General features: G+C 34.8%; 4 protein-coding genes across 19 annotated transcripts in view; 2 read left to right on the top strand and 2 right to left on the bottom strand.

Moving 5' to 3' along the window:
* Window position 1: 1 nt before the first annotated feature.
* LOC106171593 (COP9 signalosome complex subunit 7b-like) lies at window positions 2-9,380 on the bottom strand. Its single transcript, XM_013552016.2, has 9 exons — window positions 9,249-9,380; window positions 8,816-8,997; window positions 8,218-8,293; window positions 7,916-8,004; window positions 7,562-7,621; window positions 7,044-7,186; window positions 6,553-6,658; window positions 971-1,092; window positions 2-675 (listed from the first exon to the last, which is right to left on the bottom strand). The coding sequence occupies exons 1-9, from the start codon at window positions 9,268-9,270 to the stop codon at window positions 645-647; spliced, it is 831 nt and encodes a 276-aa protein (XP_013407470.1). The 5' UTR covers window positions 9,271-9,380; the 3' UTR covers window positions 2-644.
* On the top strand, window positions 9,323-13,458 carry LOC106171594 (mitotic spindle assembly checkpoint protein MAD2B). Its single transcript, XM_013552017.2, has 7 exons — window positions 9,323-9,489; window positions 9,685-9,803; window positions 10,532-10,704; window positions 11,081-11,175; window positions 11,620-11,693; window positions 12,033-12,125; window positions 12,622-13,458. The coding sequence occupies exons 1-7, from the start codon at window positions 9,459-9,461 to the stop codon at window positions 12,658-12,660; spliced, it is 624 nt and encodes a 207-aa protein (XP_013407471.1). The 5' UTR covers window positions 9,323-9,458; the 3' UTR covers window positions 12,661-13,458.
* Window positions 12,487-21,373, bottom strand: LOC106156452 (peroxisome biogenesis factor 2-like). 2 transcript variants are annotated; one of them, XM_086995759.1, is made up of 8 exons: window positions 21,169-21,356; window positions 20,442-20,519; window positions 20,096-20,158; window positions 16,293-16,499; window positions 15,667-15,819; window positions 15,431-15,478; window positions 14,884-15,093; window positions 12,487-14,006 (listed from the first exon to the last, which is right to left on the bottom strand). In XM_086995759.1, exons 1-8 carry the CDS (start codon window positions 21,220-21,222, stop codon window positions 13,899-13,901), a joined length of 921 nt encoding a protein of 306 aa, XP_086851885.1. In that variant the 5' UTR covers window positions 21,223-21,356; the 3' UTR covers window positions 12,487-13,898. The 2 variants fall into 2 exon arrangements, with proteins under 2 accessions (XP_086851885.1, XP_086851886.1); XM_086995760.1 differs by lacking the exon at window positions 12,487-14,006 and adding an exon at window positions 14,306-14,511 and having other exon boundaries at window positions 21,169-21,373.
* LOC106156388 (uncharacterized) overlaps window positions 17,960-21,400 on the top strand; it is a 50,949-nt gene continuing 47,508 nt past the window's right edge. For 14 of the 15 annotated variants that reach the window (XM_086995735.1, XM_086995733.1, XM_086995731.1 and 11 more), the window contains exons 1-2: window positions 18,030-18,086; window positions 19,479-19,613. In XM_086995735.1, coding sequence (XP_086851861.1) covers window positions 18,045-18,086; window positions 19,479-19,613 — 177 coding nt within the window. In that variant the 5' untranslated portion in view covers window positions 18,030-18,044. Of the gene's footprint in view, window positions 18,087-19,478; window positions 19,614-21,400 lie in introns of all 15 variants that reach the window. The other variant, XM_086995730.1, reaches the window with a different exon arrangement.

Raw genomic sequence — 21,400 nt, 5'->3', positions numbered from 1 at the left:
GTGGTTTTATTAATGTATTTACACATTTATTTTGCAGATAGTGAAATGCGGTGTTAGAAATTTACAGCATTTTTTATTGAAATGGTAAGAAATAAGCCTTGTTTTTTTACAGTATCATAAAGACTAGCAAATAAGAAAAATTTTAATTTATAAAAAGATGAGTTTAACAAGCCTTTTTGTCATGTAACATATCAAAATGTTCTAAACCACAAAGTCCTTACATGATTTATCAAACCTGATGTGTAACATTAATCTGGTATTACGTTACTTTTTTTAAAAATTTTATTTCCACTGGAATTCTGCCATTCAGAGACAAAAGTCATAGTAAACATAGACTATATATGTCATAAGTGTGGTGATCAACATCTTTCATCTTGTGGAGTTTTGTCAAAAGTGGCGCCATCTTTAAGTTAGACATGATACTAAGAACTGGTTTTCTTTCTCTCATACAAGTAATGAGGAACGCTGCATGTAGAAAGACATAATAAAACTCCTTTGCTTTGGCTGGCCAGAAGAAGTACCTCTAGTACTTTCTCAAACTGTCAATATCTAACTCCTTGTTATGTCCTCCCTGATATAGAAAAATCTGCCTGTACATGGATGAAAGCCACAGTTCACACTGCTGTTTTCAATACGCTGCAGTTTCATTTCCAGAATTTTGCACTACCTCTCAGTCTGAAGGAAAGAAAGGCTAGATTTTATTACAACAGTGTTAATAAGTTTTTTTGCAAAGCAAATGGATATAAATTTATCAAAATAAGTGTGTTCTCCAACAAAAAAAAGCACCGACAACTGCATTCATTTTTCAAAAGGAAGATATCAATATCTTGTTAACTTTCATGCATTTATCAATCATATAAGCAAGTCGTCTTTGCTTGCTTTATACAATCATATGAATTCCGCATTCAAATAGGGAATTTACAATACCAACATATTTACTGTCTACTAGTACATGGAGTAAAACACACACCCCTTTGTCTTTGAAGCCGCTTTCTTGGCTGGTTTTTCTGGCTGCACACCACTGTCAGCTGCCATGTTGTCGTCTGCTTCAGTCTGCTGCGTTGTCTTCAACGTCTTCTTTATGTTAGCAATCTAAACAATACAAGCACATGACTGACAACCTTATAAACAATACAAGCACATGACTGACAACCTTATAAACAATACAAGCACATGACTGACAACCTTATAAACAATACAAGCACATGACTGACAACCTTATAAACAATACAAGCACATGACTGACAACTTTATAAACAATACAACCACATGACTGACAACCTCAGTAAACTCGTTAGCGTATGAGACTGCGTAATTACGCGTTGTTTTGCTGTTTTTACGCATTGGCTGGAGCCCCAGCGCGTACGAATACGCACACCTTTGGCTTTGAAGATCGGCGAAGTTGACCAGTCCGTTGACTGTTGACGGTCAGACTCATGTTGAAAATGTCAGAATTGATTCCCAAGTGTCTCATTTTTTTCTTAAGATATTTGAATTACCCGACTAAAACATGCTTCTTCTTTCACTGACCCGCAGAGGATGACGTAATCTTCTCTGATTGGTCATAATATGCAAGTTTTAGGTCAAAGCACGTGTGCCTCTCTTTAGTATAAACAAGGTATGAACAACGATGAAATGATCGTTTTTTTATTCACATAATTGTTCAACATTTTAATTGAGCAACCATACGTTTAGGACCAATTTAAATCACTCGCCCAGACCAAATACTTTAGGCCAATAACCCTTGTGACTTTTGTAGTTTTAGTCGTCAGAATAAATTTTTAGTCGCATTTGACGAGCGGGCGACCGGGAATTTCCAGCTCTGCTGATTACCAGTGATGACAAAATGACGAGAAAAAGGAAAAGCAAAGGAAAAAAACAACAGTCAATTAAAAGGTTTTGTCATGCAAGGAAGGCAAAGTTATTTACTATAGATTTCAGAGTCCGACATACATGTACCTACTTGCGATGGTTGCGGGGGCGTCTCGATAGTCCGAAGGTTCATTGGTCCGAAGGTTCATTGGTCCGAAAAGTGGTAACATTTTTATCGATTTTTTTAATCAAGGGTTCATTGGTCCGAAGGTTCTATAGTGAACATTCGGACCAATGAACCTTCGGACTATTGAACCTTCGGACTATCGCTACGGCCCCATGGTTGCATTTCGCAACTAGTTTTATCAGCCGGGCACTGAAAATTTAGCTGGTAGTCGCCCGGAAACGCAAGTGACTTTCGGCTGTTCACTTGCCCGGAAAATTTGAAGTGTAAAATTTATTATCACAGACAAAATAGATCGTTTATTATTGGCAGTCATTTGCCGGTTGGAAACAAAGTGGTTTGCAGCAACCGGCTAGCTCCAGATTTGGCCAGCTTAGAAAACAGTTGAACTTGAAGTGCTGCGCTAACAAACATAAATAAAAATTATCTTTCAACAAACTGTGAAATAATATTTCTAGTAATTATTTACAAATTGAAAGCAAAGGTTTAATTTTTATAAACAATTTAGTAAAACTTAAAAACGACGGGTGCCTAATGTTCCCGACTTGACCTACTTTTTGTCGGCATCAATTTTAGGGAGAAACACTAGGGAGAGTAAGAAGTATGAACATTTTGATTGATTTAAATGGCTAAATATGTAAATTTTGTGTCCCTTCTCAAATAGTATATTAAAAAATGCTTGTTTGACAGAGACGGATACTGGGTGACTACTTGTCAGTGTCCAGACATTTTGGCGCCGTTCTCTCTCTCTCCCTCTCCCAACTATTACAGAGCGCTTGTTTGACCTAGTTTTTTTAAAAACTTTACTAAGGAAGCAGTTAGGCCAGGAGCATTTTTAAATCTCAGTCACGAATAGATTGTAAATTTTTGGCTATGAAGTGCAGTCGTACTTGTTGTATTTTGATTGTTTCTGTGGTAATTTAAAAGCAATGTAAAATCTCTAATAAATTACATGTTATATTTTCACACACCCCCCCACTGATTTTTGGAGAAAAAGCCAAATAAACAACACTATAAGGTGACATAGTAACTACCTGTTTGTTTTTTTAATTAAAATACATTTACAATTTTTTTATAGTGACCAACTACCAACTGCAGTGTCACAGAATGATACTCCACTGTCCCAGATTGTTCCTCCACTATCCCAGTCTGATGATCTGCACAAAGTCGCAGTTTAATTTTGTTTTCTTTTTGTTAAATTGCAATAATAAAAGATTTTGGATAAAAGGATAGTGGGTTATTGTTATGAAAGTGAACTGTGTGATTGCATGATTATTAATACACAAAATTACACCTTGATGAGCATTTTTTAATTTTACCCCTTCATTTTGAAAATTACCCCTTCTTTTTTTGGGCAAGGGGTACGGTACTCCCTTAGAAAAATCCTACCGAGTGCACTGAACCTTATAAACAATACAAGCACATGACTGACAACCTTATAAACAATACAAGCACATGACTGACAACCTTATAAACAATACAAGCACATGACTGACAACCTTATAAACAATACAAGCACATGACTGACAACCTTATAAACAATACAAGCACATGACTGACAACCTTATAAACAATACAAGCACATGACTGACAACCTTATAAACAATACAAGCACATGACTGACAACCTTATAAACAATACAAGCACATGACTGACAACCTTATAAACAATACAAGCACATGACTGACAACCTTACAAACTTGAATTTCACATACTCATTATTTTATGTTAGCAATCTAAACAATACAAGCACATGACTGACAACCTTACAAACTTGAATTTCACATACTCATTATTTTATGTTAGCAATCTAAACAATACAAGCACATGACTGACAACCTTATAAACAATACAAGCACATGACTGACAACCTTATAAACAATACAAGCACATGACTGACAACCTTATAAACAATACAAGCACATGACTGACAACCTTATAAACAATACAAGCACATGACTGACAACCTTACAAACTTGAATTTCACATACTCATTATTTTATGTTAGCAATCTAAACAATACAAGCACATGACTGACAACCTTACAAACTTGAATTTCACATACTCATTATTTTATGTTAGCAATCTAAACAATACAAGCACATGACTGACAACCTTACAAACTTGAATTTCACATACTCATTATTTTATGTTAGCAATCTAAACAATACAAGCACATGACTGACAACCTTATAAACTTGAATTTCACATACTCATTATTTTATGTTAGCAATCTAAACAATACAAGCACATGACTGACAAACTTGAATTTCACATACTCATTATTTTTTGTTGTGTTCGGATATTACAGACAATACAAACACATCTGGAATATTGTCAGCTATGAATATTGGCATATCACACCTATCCACACACACACAAACATTTTCTGATGTGATAAGAGTTCAACAATCTAAACCATACAAAAAAAAAATTGTAATTTGGATTAAAAAATGGACTAATGAGAAGTGGGCCAAGGAAAACCTCAAGACTAGTCGAAATTTTAGGTTACTAACCCAAAGAGGGAATATTTTATATATGAGAGAATAATCTTAAACAACTGCTAAAAAGACTTAATTTTGAAAAAACTGTCTTTTTATGTACAGACACAGATGTGTCTGTACATATAGCCATCATCTGCGTCTGTCGTCGCCGTCGTCGCCGTCATCGCCGTGCACTTTTACCGATAACACGATAAGTGGAAAACCATTTTACCTTTTGACTTGAAACTTGCAGAACTGATGAATATTCATAATACGCAGGTCAAGTTCGAAAATCAGCATGATCGGGTCACTTTTAGGGAATTTATGCTGTTTTTTCACTTTTTTCAGCATATATGCAGCACCGATAACACGATAAGTGGAAAACCATTTTACCTTTTGACTTGAAACTTACAGAACTGATGAATATTCATAATAAGCAGGTCAAGTTCGAAAATCAGCATGATCGGGTCACTTTTAGGGAATTTATGCTGTTTTTTCACTTTTTTCAGCATATATGCAGCACCGATAACACGATAAGTGGAAAACCATTTTACCTTTTGACTTGAAACTTACAGAACTGATGAATATTCATAATACGCAGGTCAAGTTCGAAAATCAGCATGATTGGGCCATTTTTAGGGAATTTATGCTGTTTTTTCACTATTTTCAATATAAATACAACACTGATAACACAATATAAGAAAAACGGATTGGCCAATTGTAATTATACTTACAGGAGTGGTCAATCTTACTAAAACGCAGGTTGAGTTCGAAAATCAGCATAATCGGGCCATTATTTTAGAAGTTATACTGTTTTTCACATTTCCTCAGATTCATTTATTAGGCATGTTAACAGTCTCATTATTTAACTAATAAGATGCCTAAAAGTGTTTGTTTGATATTTCCTGCATCTTTACAACATTGTTAGTTGATTATGTAAAAAACATGGTAAACTTGTTATCATGTATTGTGTAATTAGTGTCAAAAATGGAAATAAACTCATATCATTGCAGTTTGTCAGATTCAATCATCCACTATGTTCAGAATCTCAGAATGGAGGAAATTGGACATTTAACACTGTTCTATTGATACTTTTCCCATCTCATCAATTTTCTTAGTTGGTCATATAAAATGGCAGTAAAATGTTTATTTTGTTTTATGTTAAAAAAAGTGTTAAAAATGGAAATAAACCCATTTCAGAACAGTGCTGTCTTGTTTACATTTTGGCATTTTCAAGGCGTGACTTTGAAGTTCCATGGGCCTGAAGACCTTTGCTAGTCACATTTTCTGAATATCTGTGAAACAAATATTTTATAATTAAAAATTGATGGTCATTAAGCTGTTAAACATTATGTAATATTGCATCAAAATTTGAAGAAATCCCTATTTTGGGCACTACTTCCATGATGACCATTTAAGGAAAATCATGTCACTTACTGTTCTCAAACTTACAGGAAAGAAACATGGGACTAAAATACAGCTTCAGTAGGCAATGCAGTCTGTTTGGTATTTTTATTTATTTATTTATTTATTTTTTTTTTGGCAGTTAAACAGTTTTTTGTGAAAATTTAATTTTTCACATATTGGCATTTTCAAGGTGTGACTTTAAAGTTCCATGATCTTGAAGACTTTTGCTTGTCACATTTTCTGAATGTCCATGTTACTAATATTTTATTAATAACATTTGATTGTCATTATGCTGTTAAACATTATGTAATGTTGCATCAAAATTTGAAGAAACCCCTATTTTGGGCACTGCTCCTATGATGACCATTTAAGGGAAATCATGTCACTTACTGTTCTCAAACTTACAGGAAAGAAACATGGGTCTAACATACAGCTTCAATAGGCAACGCAGTCTGTTTGGTAAATTTTTCTGGCAATTTAACAGTTTTTTGTGAAAATTTAATTTTTCACTTATTTGCATCTTTATTTTCTGTTCTTTGTCTGTACATTTGACAGCTTTGCTGCCTTGTTAAATTATTCACTGCCAACTCTTATTCAGTGAACTTGGGGCGGTACTAGATATGTTGCAGACTCTCATAATGATTATAACCGTGAAGAAACGCTTACTTCTGTCTCCATTTGTTGCACCAGTTTGATGTTGTATTCTTTCTTCTGATTGGCTCTCATGATCTGCGAGTCGATTCCTTTTAGAACAATGTCACAGCTGTCGCACCTGGAGGAGTCAAGCAATTAGAGTACAGAGCAAAATTCTACAGTAATATCCTTTGAGAAATGCAATCAATTCTTAATATTAATACAAATCATACTGTTCACCTTTCTTCCAATTTGCAGACGTTAGTTAAGTTAAAACAAACAGTCCATTCATGATGCAACTTTTTATATGTTATTTATGGTAGTTATAGAAAAACTCATGACACCTGTCAGGTTCTGCATAGCAATCATCAAAGAAGGCTAAGATAAGAAGGTGGCACATCAGAAAAAATATCACAAGTGAAGGAGAGATGTACAAGAGAGACAGGTAATCAACCAAGTCAATTACAAAGCTTTACAACAGAGAGAGAAAGAAAGAGAGAGAGATGTGATGCCAGCACACATACCATTCTTGTAATACATTGACCATCTCTGTCACTTGTTCTTCTCTTATGTCGCGACCAATGGCATAGTCTACTTCTAACTGCTGGTTCTTCTGGTCTAGCTTGCCCCGCACGATATCAGCATAGATCACTTCTATTATCAAGTCCTAGAACATCCAAACATATCAGAATAGTATATCTCGCCAACTGTAAACAAAATAGATTAGCTATGTGTCCTCTGAAAGCTAATACCTAAAAAAAAAAGATGATTTACAGGTTCTCAAAAGTAATTTAAATTCATAATTAAATTAATTAAATTCAAATAGATAAGCACGATCACTATAGATATTTATTGTAACATCTATGAGTAATTATCATAAAAAAGATCAATTGGAAATTATTTCACTTATTGAAATGTTAAATGGCAATTTCATAAAAAAAATCATTAAAATACAAATTTAAGATTTAATTGGGAAGGAATTTTCTGTAATCATAAGAATTAAAATTTATTATAACAATGTTCTTGAACAAGTCAGATTTACCTCCAACTCACGCAGGTTCTTCATATTTAGCTCTGTTAGAAGGGTTGAATAGGGAATGACCTACAGAAATAAAAGCAATATATATAAATATTATATATAAAATATACATACTGTACATGAATCAAGTATTAGGCACATTACCTGGTCAATTAATGAATTAAGAAGCTGATCCATTCTTAAGTTATTATTCCATATCAATTATAATTACTCTATCAACAGCAAATATGCTTAAGGTATTTTTGTACTATAACACAACTACATGTGTGTACTTATTACCTTCTTTCTCTCTCTCTCTCTCTCTCTCTCTCTCTTACACAAATACAAGTACACACACTCTTTCTCACACATACTTACTTTTGACTTAGTTGCTAAAGCCACTAAGGTGAGATGCCTGAGTTTTGTAAGACTTGCATTTGTTAATTCTGGCAATGTTGCTTTATTTTCTAAAATAGATATTATAACACATCACTTAATCATAGAAAGATTTATGCATACCTTACGATTTGATACCAAAGAAAAATGTAAACAGACAATGAAATCATTACCAAGATGGCATAACCTAATTCTTTAAGATAATTCATCTGTAATACCTCAGAATAAATTTTAAAAAAAAGTTTGAAAAAATAAAGATTGACTATTAGAACGTCACTCCTTACCTTCATAGTCTTTTACTGTCCCAAATGCAAACAAATTCAACAGGTTGAAATATGCAGCATGTGGACCTTCAGCCAACTGGTGAAATAATATGTGATATTCAATATACTTTAAGTACATTCTTTCTATATTAACTCAATAACTTTTAATATTATTTTTCACTTTATCCTCTCAAATGTAATATGTTACTTGTTGTTAATGTTAAAAAACTTTTAAAAATCATTGACAATACTTCAAAGCAAGGCTTTTCCCAGGGAGCCTCCCAGTCATCATTTGGAGGGCCATTACTAGTAGCCTCCAAGGACAACTGGACAGTTTACAAAATGTTTGGGTTGGACTGACTTTAAAACTGATGACCAAACCACAGGTTCACATTTTGGGCTCAGTGTACCCCATTTCCCATGAAAATTCCTGCTTCAAATCTATCATAATTGAGGGATTCTTCATATCTATACATGTACAGTAGTTGAAATATTAACAGTTAATTTTTAACCATCAAAATAAACAGTCTCAGTGACATTAGCCTGGTCAGAGACTATTATTTTTGTAAATGTATTATTATTATTATTATCATTATTATTTTACACAGAGTGCACTAACCTCTTGTATATGTGGCATGGCCAGTAGTTCTCCAAACACATACACGCCTGGCGCCTCTAGTGCTTGCTTCACTAATTCCACAGCAGCAGCTCCTTTGGCGGACTTGGCCAGCAAGACAAACTGTTCCAACGGGTTCACAGAGAGGGGTTTCTCTGTGGGGGCAGCCATTCTGATACTTGATGCTAGCGAGAACCCGAATGTCAAAAGACAGCAATATTACAATTTACTACAGAATCAAATGTTGTCTGGCGACTGTAAAATAAGATACCACAGTGGCAGCGGCAATATTGCAGCAGTCCTTGCGCTCGCCAGTTTTAGTTACGGTTTTCAGATTTACAACTACTCAAACCTAAAAGTTTGTACTAGACTGCACCATATCAATACCTCAAAATGTCTCTGTTTCTTAAAACAAACACATCGTACGTCTCCTTACCCTTCACCACACTGCTTGTCATCCGCTGACCTACTTTCCGTTCTCCGTATACTAGAGAGCACCAAGTTTTTCTTTGCAACTCCGCTACCTCACGTGTACAGCTGTGTTTGTTTTCTGTAAAACGCGACACCTGATGATAGAACCCATGTCGTCTTTTAAGACCTGACCAGTCAATGTTGTATGTAGAGGTCTTTAAGGTCAAAAAGCCAAATGAGCCATCAAGATTTTAGTGTGTCAGAAGGTACCCAAAGCAGTGTTATTTGCAAACTGAACCTCATTGTCCTGGTCTTAGTACCGTACATGTACCAGTAGCATGCAGAATAAAGACAGAGATATTTGAGACTGCATGCCTATAGAAATTGGAAGGACAAGTGTCTGTCATTTAAGATTGACTGTTACAGCTATTATTGATAGAGCAATTTTCTCCATGTTTCAGTTTCTGCTGACATTCTGTGTGAGTTTCTTGAAGTGGCATTCCATTGTATTCTGTATGTGAGGCAGGTCTATCCTCCTGGAGTCTTTGAAAGAAGAAAAAAGTACAATATTCCAGTGCAGGTATAAAATCCAACCACATAAATGCATACACGTATAACACATGCATACTACAGTAGTACATGCACACAGCTACTGTAGGCCCATATATACCCAAGAGGGGGTCTTTCTCTGAAAAAGTGGACCTTTTAACACAAAACCTTCATGTACCTGGATCACATTTTACCCAGAGTGGACCGCACCCTCCCATACCTCCTGGCCATGGGCCTGCACACACACTTGATTTCACATTTACACATTATAGACCCTGATTCTGACTTGATGGGAATGTTTTTACCTCCCTCTGCAGAATCCAACCTGGATGCTGTACATATACATTTACCCCTAAGTGCTCAGTGCCAAGCTGGTAGACAGCAGGCACTTTTTATAAAGGACTGGTTCAATTGTCCTTGGACATAGCTAGGCCCATGTCCTCCAGTTCCTGAGGGGGACACTATAACCACACTGCCATCAACACGCATCATATCAAAAATATTTTTATTTCCCACCAGCTATCCATCACCTTGAAGTTGTGTATTGATTAAATTTTGAAGATATTTTCACTTCTCACCTCATATCTAATCACACTGATGTATATTGATTTAACGTAGAAAATGTTTATTTTACCAGGTATCTCATCACCCTGAACTTGTATATTGATTAAATTAATAATTGTTTTCTTTTCCACTTGATATCTCATCATCCCCAAGTTTTATATTGACTAAATTAAAACTGTTTTTATTTCCCACCAGGTATCACGTCACCCAGAGGTGAGGAGTTATATCCAGGAAGTGGTAAAAAGTCTGAGACCATTGCTTCAAAATAACGAGCTGGAGAAAGTGGTGTTGGTGATCCTGGACGGTTTTGAACGTCCTGTAGAAAGATTTGTTTTCGAGATAACAACTCCACAACAACCCAATATCAGGTATGTTAATTGTTATTGTAACAGCTGCTAACTTACTAATATGTATGTAAATAAGTCAACAATTTCTGAGAACTTGCCTGTTTCTATTATGCTTTATTTAACATTAATTTGGAACATGTTGGATATGTAAATATGACTGTTAAAGTATTTCCAGGTAATTGTGCTTAAATCTTAAAATCTGCTATCACTTTGGAACAAACTTGGTTACATTTACCAAATACAATGTTTTATACATAGTACATGATGCATAAAAAAAATGAATTACTGTTGGTTGTGAGCAGAAAGTTAGTTCCAAGTTAGAAATCGTGTATTTTTGAGTAACTAAAAATAGAAGATATAAAATCTTGAACTTGGATTCTGTTTGCTATATTTTCAGTGATGACAGTTTCTTACTGAGGATAGAGCAGGCCTTGAGGTCATTTATTTTAAAGCTGAATATTTGTGAAGCTCTGCTGTCAGACAAACCAAAAGGTAACTTGAGATTCTACATGATAGTAATTCCAAGACTGGTGGTTTGTATTGATCATCAGTTTTTAGGCACTGACAATATTTATACAGAAAAAGCATGTCTTAATTTCCCTGTTCAAAATAGGGAAGAGGGTTGGATTTATTATTGACAATGTGATATCCATAAAATATTACAACAAAAGTTAATATGCACATAAATGTGACCATGTGAGTGATTACTTTTACAAGTTAGATCAATTCTGAATTTTGGTATGATACCCAATTCTTGTTCTTTTCAGACTTTTGCCTCAAACTTTGCCCTCCATATTATATGTCATTTAATCCAGCTGATATGTTTTGATTGCTGTAATCTTCAAGTTGTCATGATGCAAATTAGACAAAAAAAAAATTTAATTTATTTTGACACGCTGAATAACTTCTTTTCTTAACTTAAAATTGCATTTTCAGACTGCACATGGACAGTTCAAGTTCACACCAAAGAAAGTGCTGTGGACACCTTACAAAGTCAGCCACTCATAGAGGTAGAATTCTAGCTTAGAAAATAATTAAAAACGAAAAAGATTAAGTTCATTTTAAATAATTTAGCAAGAATACTGTGAATATTATGTGAAAAATGCACTTTTAAGTTTTTATCATAACTGTGTTTTAAATTTTACTACATTTTGGACTGATATCATTCAATTATTTTCAGTTGTTTCAGAAGTTTCTTATTCAGGACATCAGATTTATGTTAAAATGACTGATCCATATTTTTATGCTTGGTATGCTACTTTTTTTGCAGTTTTTCTACTTCTTCATAAATTGTTGTGATTTATTGTGAGGAAGGATGTAACCATGGTAACTGTTATTATTTAAACCAGTCGTTTCCATGGGTACAAGCTGAAGATCTCCAGACCAGCATGGCAGACTCTAGACTAGTGCCACTGAAAGCCATGCAGACTGGGCTTGTACAGGTCAGTGACCCCATTTTTATTCTGTCCTTGACCTTGTTCATCATCTTATAATTATACATATTAGGATTTTCATTTTCTGTATACATCATGCATATTGCAGTTATGTTAGGAAACGTTCACAGTGAATTTTTGCTAAGTCAGCCAAACTCATTCTGAATAAACCCTTAGACTGGTATGAAGAGTTAAGATACAGTGGGGCCTCTGCTACACCCCAGGTGGACCCCTCAGCTCTGGTCATTGAATCCTTGGTGTGTGTGTGTGAGGGGGGGGGGGGGGGGGGGTGAGGGGGGTTCTGGTCCATGGTCCAGTTGTTTTGACCTGGAATGGTTTCAACATCTACAAAGACTACTTTGAACACACATACCACTCTACTTTTCATTTCAAATATAAATAAATAGGCATTGTTAAATGAATGAATACATGACATAAAAAGATAACACTTGTATTTATACATTCTATGTTGGTATATAAAACTATATGACACAATGTTTTTCAGATGCAGCTGTATGCTGAGGAAATTGAAGATAAAACGTGAAGCTTGTCTAAAACAGATGGAATATTTATCTATGATAAACTCCAATGTCTTTGCACTATGGGCTGCTTATATGTAAGATACTGAAGATTCACTTTGATTTCTGAGTAAACTAAAATGTATCTGCTGCCAAGTGAGTCTTCATTGTCATGGTACTGTTTAGCACAAAAATTCATGTGTTAGCACTCCTATTGACGATTCTGATATGTACTGTCTGTGGTAACGCGTTAGCACAGACAGTACATATCAGAATCATCAATAGGATTGCTAACGCATGAATTTTCGTGCTAGGTACTGTTTAGAGCAACTAAATTTAGGATCAGGTGGATGAAGTGATGACCAGAACTGAAAATGTTTGTTGGCCTTTTCAATATGTTAAATGTAGTGTGCATTATACCTGCAGCTGTCCTATTACTATTTACTGTTATGCAATTACATTGAATATAAAAGGAAAATGTAGAGCACCAGTGAAATGATAAGATGGAATTGTGTGTAGGTGTGTTTCTTCATGCACATGTTTGTATGTACGTGTGTCCGTAGGTGTGTATGTACCTGTGTGTGTGTGTGTGTGTGTGTGTCTGTGTCTTTGTGTGTAATCATCTCCATTTCTTGCCAGAAGGTGGACATAAAAATTGTTCACTTTGTCTTAAAGATGAATTTGCCACCTGTCTCTAGTCATTTTTGCTGTACATTATGCTGGCAACTTATCAAGTTGTAGAATTGTATCATTAGAAGTAAAACGTAGACTAGCTGTATACTTTTGTTGCTATGACCATGTTAATAAAAATAATGGAATATCCACAGTTTGTGAACATTACTTTTATTAAAGTCTGTATTTTTTCATGTTTTCTTACATAAGTAATGTAACAAATAAGATGCATAACAACTTATTTAGGAAAATAACATTTTAATTTATGAAGAATTGAAAGTGGCTGATTTAATAACCACTTTAATTTGGCACAATATTCAACTCCCCAGGATAGCACTTCCTCACAATTAACAAGTCCTCTCTTACATAAATGACTTTTTGCTTAAGAGTAGTGTTTCACAAAATCCACATCTCACTGTCGACATCTCCCAAGAACAAGGAAAAAGAATCTATCTGAATGTTTAAAGAATACTTAATATCACTGGTCAGAAGCAGATTTGATGCTTCATGGGCTATTGTCACATCCAACTAGGTTGATTTCTTAGCTTCAGTCAATGTTTTCTGCATATAATGTTTCTCATTTTCTTATTGGCTACAAGTCCTTTGTAACCCCGATTCTTACTGGTTGGATGCCACTTTCCTCCTCCACACACTGCCCACATACAGGACAGGAGTAAGACTGGTCAGCCATCACATTACTCTGGAATAAGGTAAATGTAAACATTTGATAAACTATATTAATAAAACAGGAAGTCCATCGCATACAGGACAGGAGTAAGACTGGTCAGCCATCACATTACTCTGAAATAAGGTAAATGTTAACATTTGATAAACTTTATCAATAAAACAGGAAGTCCATCGCATACAGGACAGGAGTAAGACTGGTCAGCCATCACATTACTCTGAAATAAGGTAAATGTTAACATTTGATAAACTTTATCAATAAAACAGGAAGTCCATCGCATACAGGACAGGAGTAAGACTGGTCAGCCATCACATTACTCTGGAATAAGGTAAATGTTAACATTTGATAAACTTTATTAATAAAACAGGAAGTCCATCACATACAGGACAGGAGTAAGACTGGTCAGCCATCACATTACTCTGGAATAAGGTAAATGTTAACATTTGATAAACTATATTAATAAAACAGGAAGTCCATCACATACAGGACAGGAGTAAGACTGGTCAGCCATCACATTACTCTGAAATAAGGTAAATGTAAACATTTGACAAAGCAGAAAGCCCTTTGATAGCTGGGAATGGATTTATGATTCAGAAAAATGTAAGAGAAAAAATATCATGACCTTACATGATACAAAATACTTTCATTAATATGACTGATCCTCAAAATATGTTATAAGTTCAATATTCAAATATTATATTCAGTGAATTGCAAAAAAAAAATCTTTGAGGTCAACTTGGTTTTCATAAGATTTATCACAAAATTGCATTTGACCTTTTTCAAGGAAATACCACATATCAAATTAGTTCGAATTCAAATGGAATTGCCAAATATGTCTACATCCTAACTGGTGTGGGTTGTTAGTGTCTACATATACAATATAAATACATACCTGTATACAATAATAACAGAACACATGTCTACATCCTAACTGGTGTGGGTTGTTAGGCCAGTGTCCACATATCACACACTCCTTGTAATCTGCTGGACACCTGGGTTGACCACAGGGCTCCCCAGGGCTGGGCCGGCTTAACAGGAGCCTTAATGTAGCATTTTTAAGTTTTCTGAAGTTGATGAGAGGGAGCATAAAGAATAAAAACTCCTGGAAGTGAAGAAAGAGAAAGTGATAATTATAAATACGCAAAGATGTTTTAAGTGCATCTGGTATTTTATCAGTTTTCACAACCTTTGCAAATATTAAATATTCATCAACTAAAATACTTGGTTTATAAGAAGCAATATTATGCTATTATCTATTTATTAAAAATGTTATCACATAAGCAAAAAAAAAAAAAAATGTCCCTGACCAGAAATGTTCTGAAGGTAAATTTACACTGTAAATCAAAAACTAATTAAAGCTTTCCGCTGACTGAGGAAGAGGGCAAAGGAATCAATATTAATTACTAAATAACAAAAAAAAAAAAAAAGTTAAAACTTACTGCAAATCCATGCCATAGCAATTCTCTGCTCATGTAGTCAAAGCTGACCTGAAAACATATTTTTCAACGTAAGATGACATTGTCTATACTAAATTATCAAAACATTCAAAAATTAACAATCAAACACAAACCAATGTGGCAATATGCATTTTGATGGGTATCAAAAAAATCAATTTATGCCCTGCAAACATTCAAAACTGTTTTTGTGCCAACATTCTCCAGTAAGCTGAACACACCTGCCGAGCCTCTTGCATTCTGGGAAATACTGCCTGAATTCCCAGAATTCTCTCTATCAGCTTTTGATAGCGTCCTTTCTGTAGGAAGATGAGAAAGTTTGCAAGTGTGGCAATTTTCCACAGGTCACTGAGCCAGTCTAACAGCTTCCAGAACTGAAATGTTGTGTTAAAGAAAAATTTACATAGTTACATGAATATACATGTAGATGCAGACATTTGCATAAGCAAGAAAGAGAGAAAGACAGGCAGACTAATCAATACAGTATACACTTTAGAAGAGATTCAATTAGAAATGATGAATTTGTTAATTCTGCCTGCAAATAAAATCCACATCCCTATATAAAGCAAACAAAGTATAGTTGTCGTTATATTTTTATCCTTTACTGTTTTAACAGTAAAGGATAAAAATATAACGACAACTATACTTTGCATATTAAAATATTAGACAGACACCCAGAATCTCGGAGTTGAATTGAAAAAGACCTTTATAGTCAGCAATTTTACGTCAGAGTAAAAATAGAGGCAAGTTGGTTATATAGAGTAATTGCCAGTAAAACTCTGCTTGAAACTCGGGGCATCTGCCCAATGATAATGTTAAAATCACACAACCCTAGCAGTAATCCTACCTTGTCAATATGCCTGATATTTTGTGTCATTTTTGACAAGTCATGTGATCTCTCCTTCAACCAAGGTCCCCCCACAGTGAGGACAGCATACCATATCCTCTGCTTTCTGGATATCCACCTGACGCATCTGGAACTGCCTGTATCATCCTTGTATCTCAGACCTAACATCTGTTGTCCTATTGTAGCTTCAACAGCATTCAGAGAAAACTGAAATAGAAAAATAAACAAATTATTATTTAAAAAAAACAACATTCCTCTGCAAAGTTCTCTCTACTACACAGATACAGCACTTTAACTTTAAATTGTACAATTCATTTTGTGTAGAAAATAGTCTCACATGATTAGTTCTACCATTTTTATGTGTAGAACAGGACTCTGTACTACTTGCAGACAACATTCATCGTTTTTATTAAATAATCCAGAAAATAATCATAGATCTTAACACAAAAACAATTAGATGTCATATTAATTATTTTCGGAAGTGATTATTTGCATTTTACACAGACAATTTTAATCAATCAAGGTATTGTAAGCAATTTAAAAACTGCCATTAAAATGGTTTCCCAAAAGAATGTCATTAAGTCTTCTTTCTCCTTCTCTTCCCCCTTTTTAGGGCCAGTGTCCTTTAAATATCAGACAGCAGCAGAATGTTAAACTTTACTTAGTGTGAACTTGAGGCAGACGCCTGTCAAGTTTCATTGCATGGGTCTGTTAGTATGACTACATAACATATAATCCACAATGTAATATTATGTATGAAATCCGTATCTAAGGATCCAGATTTACGATAAGGAAGCCTTTTTACTGGACTCATATCAGAATTCAAACTGTCAAATTACTTTTACTAGTACTTGAAAAAAAGTAAAAAGGACACATCATTAATCCTGAGATTTAACCTTACAACAGCCCTGCATATTAAGTTATATTACAGCACTTGTAGAAGAAAAATAAAATTATAATAATTGAACTTGGCAGGGTAGACTGATTTAAATCCCCAGCATAAAGGTCTTAAGTCAATGGTCCCGGTTTGCATGGACCTGTAGTTTAATGTACACGCTCCACTTAATGAGAAAAACACCCAGCAACAAACAAATCAGCAGCTGCCATTGAATAAAACACAATCTGCCTCTTAAAACATAATTGAAATATAAGCAATGAGGCATTGTTGCTGCCTGCACTGTGTGTGAACACAATGGCAGGGCTAATGTAACAATCAATAGGTTTATCAAAGATTTCCCAGGTATTACAGTGTGTTATTGCTACGCAAGGCACAGGAAGTGGTAGCTAACTTCGATACGCTCTCCCAAGGTTTGTGTACAGTCATCAGCTGACTTCAGTCTCTGGAACAGGGTTCAAACCTTGCACCTTATTTTCCAGACAACCTCCCAGGAGCTTGTGGAAAGGTGCCAGACTGCAATCAGCAGCAGCTGCTGGCTCTGAACCTCTACTGATCAAGTGACGAAACTGACATCTTTGTGACACTGCGACATCACAGTTGACAGCCGTCTTAACAACGTGTCACATCTAGAGACATTTGGCCAAGAATACAGCCAAGCAAACACACTTAACTGGCTGACTTAAACCTTAAGGATCAGATCCTTGAGGGAAAAAAAGATAAAAGGTAACACTTTCACGTAGCTGTAATCCCAGCTGACACTGCAACCGTCAACACTGTCAAATTTCCAGGCACCTGTCACCCAGAATAACAGATAAATAGCTGATATTTCCTAGGAATAAACTTCTTAGAAAACAATGGATCCAGGGGACAGTGGGTACTTGGAAGGGCTGATAGAGGTAAGATTTAGGGGCTGTATGTGTACTCCAGGAATTTCCTGTTGATGAAAAATGTTGAACCAGGTATAAAAATCATGTTATAGATTCAAGTGGAACAATATACAGTCATATATTTGTTACTGCTTAATAATAATAAGAGGAAGAAAAAGAACATGGCTTTGCATGTCAACAATATTTTTGAGTAACACTATCCAACTGAAAGTATTAAACAGAATGTTTACATATTTCAACATTTTCTTTTGGTCTTTTTTTTTTCATGAAAAGTACTGAAAAAACGCAGCACTTTTCTACCAAATGTACAAACATTCAGTGCTGAAAAAATTACAACAATATAAGTATCACCTTTCTAAAATAAATATCTACAAATGCCCACCATTTCTACAAATTTTTTTCCACTAAAAAAACAATAACATACACAGCACCTTTTTACTGAAACTAGCACACTTGTTCAGGATTTAATTGGTATATCATACAGTTGTTTGTTGTATTCCCTCCTCAGCAGGGGACATGTTAAGGAATATTAATGAGCTTGGGTCTCGCCGGATCACATACAATTCTTACTATTGCAGCATAATTTTCAATTGTTTACAATTGCCTGGTTTTCTGCTGTAGCGATAAATTATGGGTGCAAGCAGGCAAAGAGGTTGCTAATTTGGGTCATGATGGCATGTGAAATTTTTGTCAAATGTTACAGAAACCTAATAATGGCTAAGGCTATACTTTATCATACTATCCAACTTTACATTATCTTTATGAAAAAAATTACCAGTAGATATTTGTCTACAATCGAAAAATACTCATTGACAAGAGACTAATGACATACACATCACAATAATAAAAACTCAAGAAAATTGTTTTTTAAAAATGAGAGATTAAGGAAGGAAGAAAGATGGGCCAAAACTTTTATCTAATTTATAGCACCCCCATGTATTTGTTTTATAACAGCAAATCACTTATGTTCTAAATTATGGTTGTGTCAACATCAGCAGTTATCAAATAATTGTCTGAATGAGTTTGCTGTCACAGTGTGGGAGACGAAACAGCTTATACTTGGTGTGTCAGAATTCCATATGTTTGTTTAATAGACAGCATTGGGGAACACAATCCATTAGATGTAACATTGGCATGATTGCATTAGTTGTGACTCTGAGAATGGTTCCAAATTGTGTTGGGTGATCTGTAGGATGTAACAGTGTGTTAGTTGTGACAATGGGTAAGATTCCACATTGTGTTGGATGAGTGAATGTGTTAAGTGTTATTACATTTATGACTCACTCTAAGGTGCTAAATATTGCATTGTATAAAAGCTCAAATTTTGAAAATACATTTGACAGTTTGTTGGCTACACATGTTAGCTTCACATACTGCATACCACCCTGTATAACATTTCAGCGGAGTCCATCAGCATCTTCTTTTACAGAGGAAAAGGCTGGGCTGAATCTCCTCTCATCCCTGACTACAAGTAGTCATCAGGTGACAAAAACATCTAAAGTGCACCGAATGTCATCTTATGAGTTTGACTACGAGGTATGTTTAGCGTGCTTTGATTCAAGGAAATAATGCACTGAATTGCTGTGAAAAGGGAAAAATCACACTGTGTTAATTTCCGGCACTGTTTTATGTGGAGTGTAATTTGCTGTGGAATGTTTGAAATTTTTAGATTTATCATCACTTATCATTTCTTTTTAATTGAAAAGTAGCTGGGCATGTTAAGTTGGTTGAATTACATTCTGGCTTCCTACTGTAGTTCCTTTAATTACAGTGCCCCGCTAAAAGACTATCAGCTTTTTTTTTTCTGATTGACAAAGGATTTTTTTCTCTGCAAAAGTGCACTTGACTCGAGGTGGAAATGCTTCAGGTTTGATATTCTCTGTTTCAGTTGACTTAGAAGGGATGTTATCAGCATTTTTTAATAGTAAGGCAATTTCATTTTTTTGCTGAACACATAAATGAAATGTATTGTAAAGGACACCCTTCAATATAGAAGACACACTTGTTGTCACACTTACCTTCCAAACTAACAATCTCAATGTGGCATTTATTTCTGGTTCAATTTTAGTCAGCAACCCTGGCTGAAATGTGTAAAGGAACAATCTTTGATATTCTGACATGCATCAAGTTTGATTACAGTAATTATTATCTACTAAAATGCCAAAATAAAATAAAAAGTTTTTCAAATATACATAGTCCAATGCAAAATAAAATGTACATGAACATAATGTTAACTTTTAAAATATTGAAAGATAAAACTACATGTAAAATCAGCAAAAGATAGATTTCAAATAAGAGTTTTGACAAACAAACTTCATTTTCTTCCAAATCCAGATTATTTCTTAAAAAATACTTTCAACTTACTGAGAAATATCTGAATGCCTTGAGGAGCTGAGTTTTGAAAATAGAGTGAACTTCATGATCCAGCTCAGAGGCATCCAACTGAAATAATACAAAAATATTTTTATCATTAACAAGTCACTGAACTATGAATTGATCTATAAGCTGTACATTTACCGTTTTAAAAGCTAGATTTTTTGAGAGAGCTTTGTATAGTTTTCAGTAAAATTCAGAGAAGGAAATATTTGGAACTGAGTACTCAGTCAGTTGAAACCAAACAAACACTGCACAATCTGTGACACACAGCCTATTTTCATCAGTTTTGACAATAATAAGTCTAGCTTCATGCAGCAGACCTTTTATACCTCCCACAGCAACCTGTCCCCTCCAACACAAACTTAATACTAGACTAAGTACATAAGCTGTGGCTTCAAGATATCTGAATTAAGTAACACATGCATGATAATCGACAGGCTGCATTACAAATTATCATGGCAGAATTGCAAACAGGTGTCTGTTTCACAAATGACGTCTGATTTTATTGAAACAGACGAGAATAAGAGAAGTAAACTTCTTAGCAGTGCCACATACTGTAGTTCGTGTTGTTTACTGTTCGCATTGGCAATAACAAGGTGTAGGTTAAATTCAAAATTCGGCAAACATTAACGACAAGCAGATAAAAGTGCTTGAGAACAACTTTTATATATGTGCAAGTCCTCTAGAAAGATAAACTCAATATTGGATGCATTACCTGTGAAATGCGTAGAGCAGGAAATGCCCCCGCCTCCCTCGTGTCCTCCGCCATTTGTAAACAAACCACTAGGTTATGTTACGCGCAATATGATTGGCTAAGATGTTGTCGAGATTACTTCGCTTTCTCTTTCTTTATTAGAGTAATATTTGATTTAAGAGAAGATACATTTAATAAGTCCACATTGCAAGACAACATGTATTCCACCTATATCTTAACTTAGGGCTAACTT

The sequence above is a fragment of the Lingula anatina genome, chromosome 9, assembly GCF_051362555.1.
Source record: "Lingula anatina isolate TDL-2025a chromosome 9, LinAna3.0, whole genome shotgun sequence".
Classification (NCBI taxonomy): Eukaryota; Metazoa; Brachiopoda; class Lingulata; order Lingulida; family Lingulidae; genus Lingula; species Lingula anatina.
This window is presented reverse-complemented; position numbering and strand designations above follow the sequence as displayed.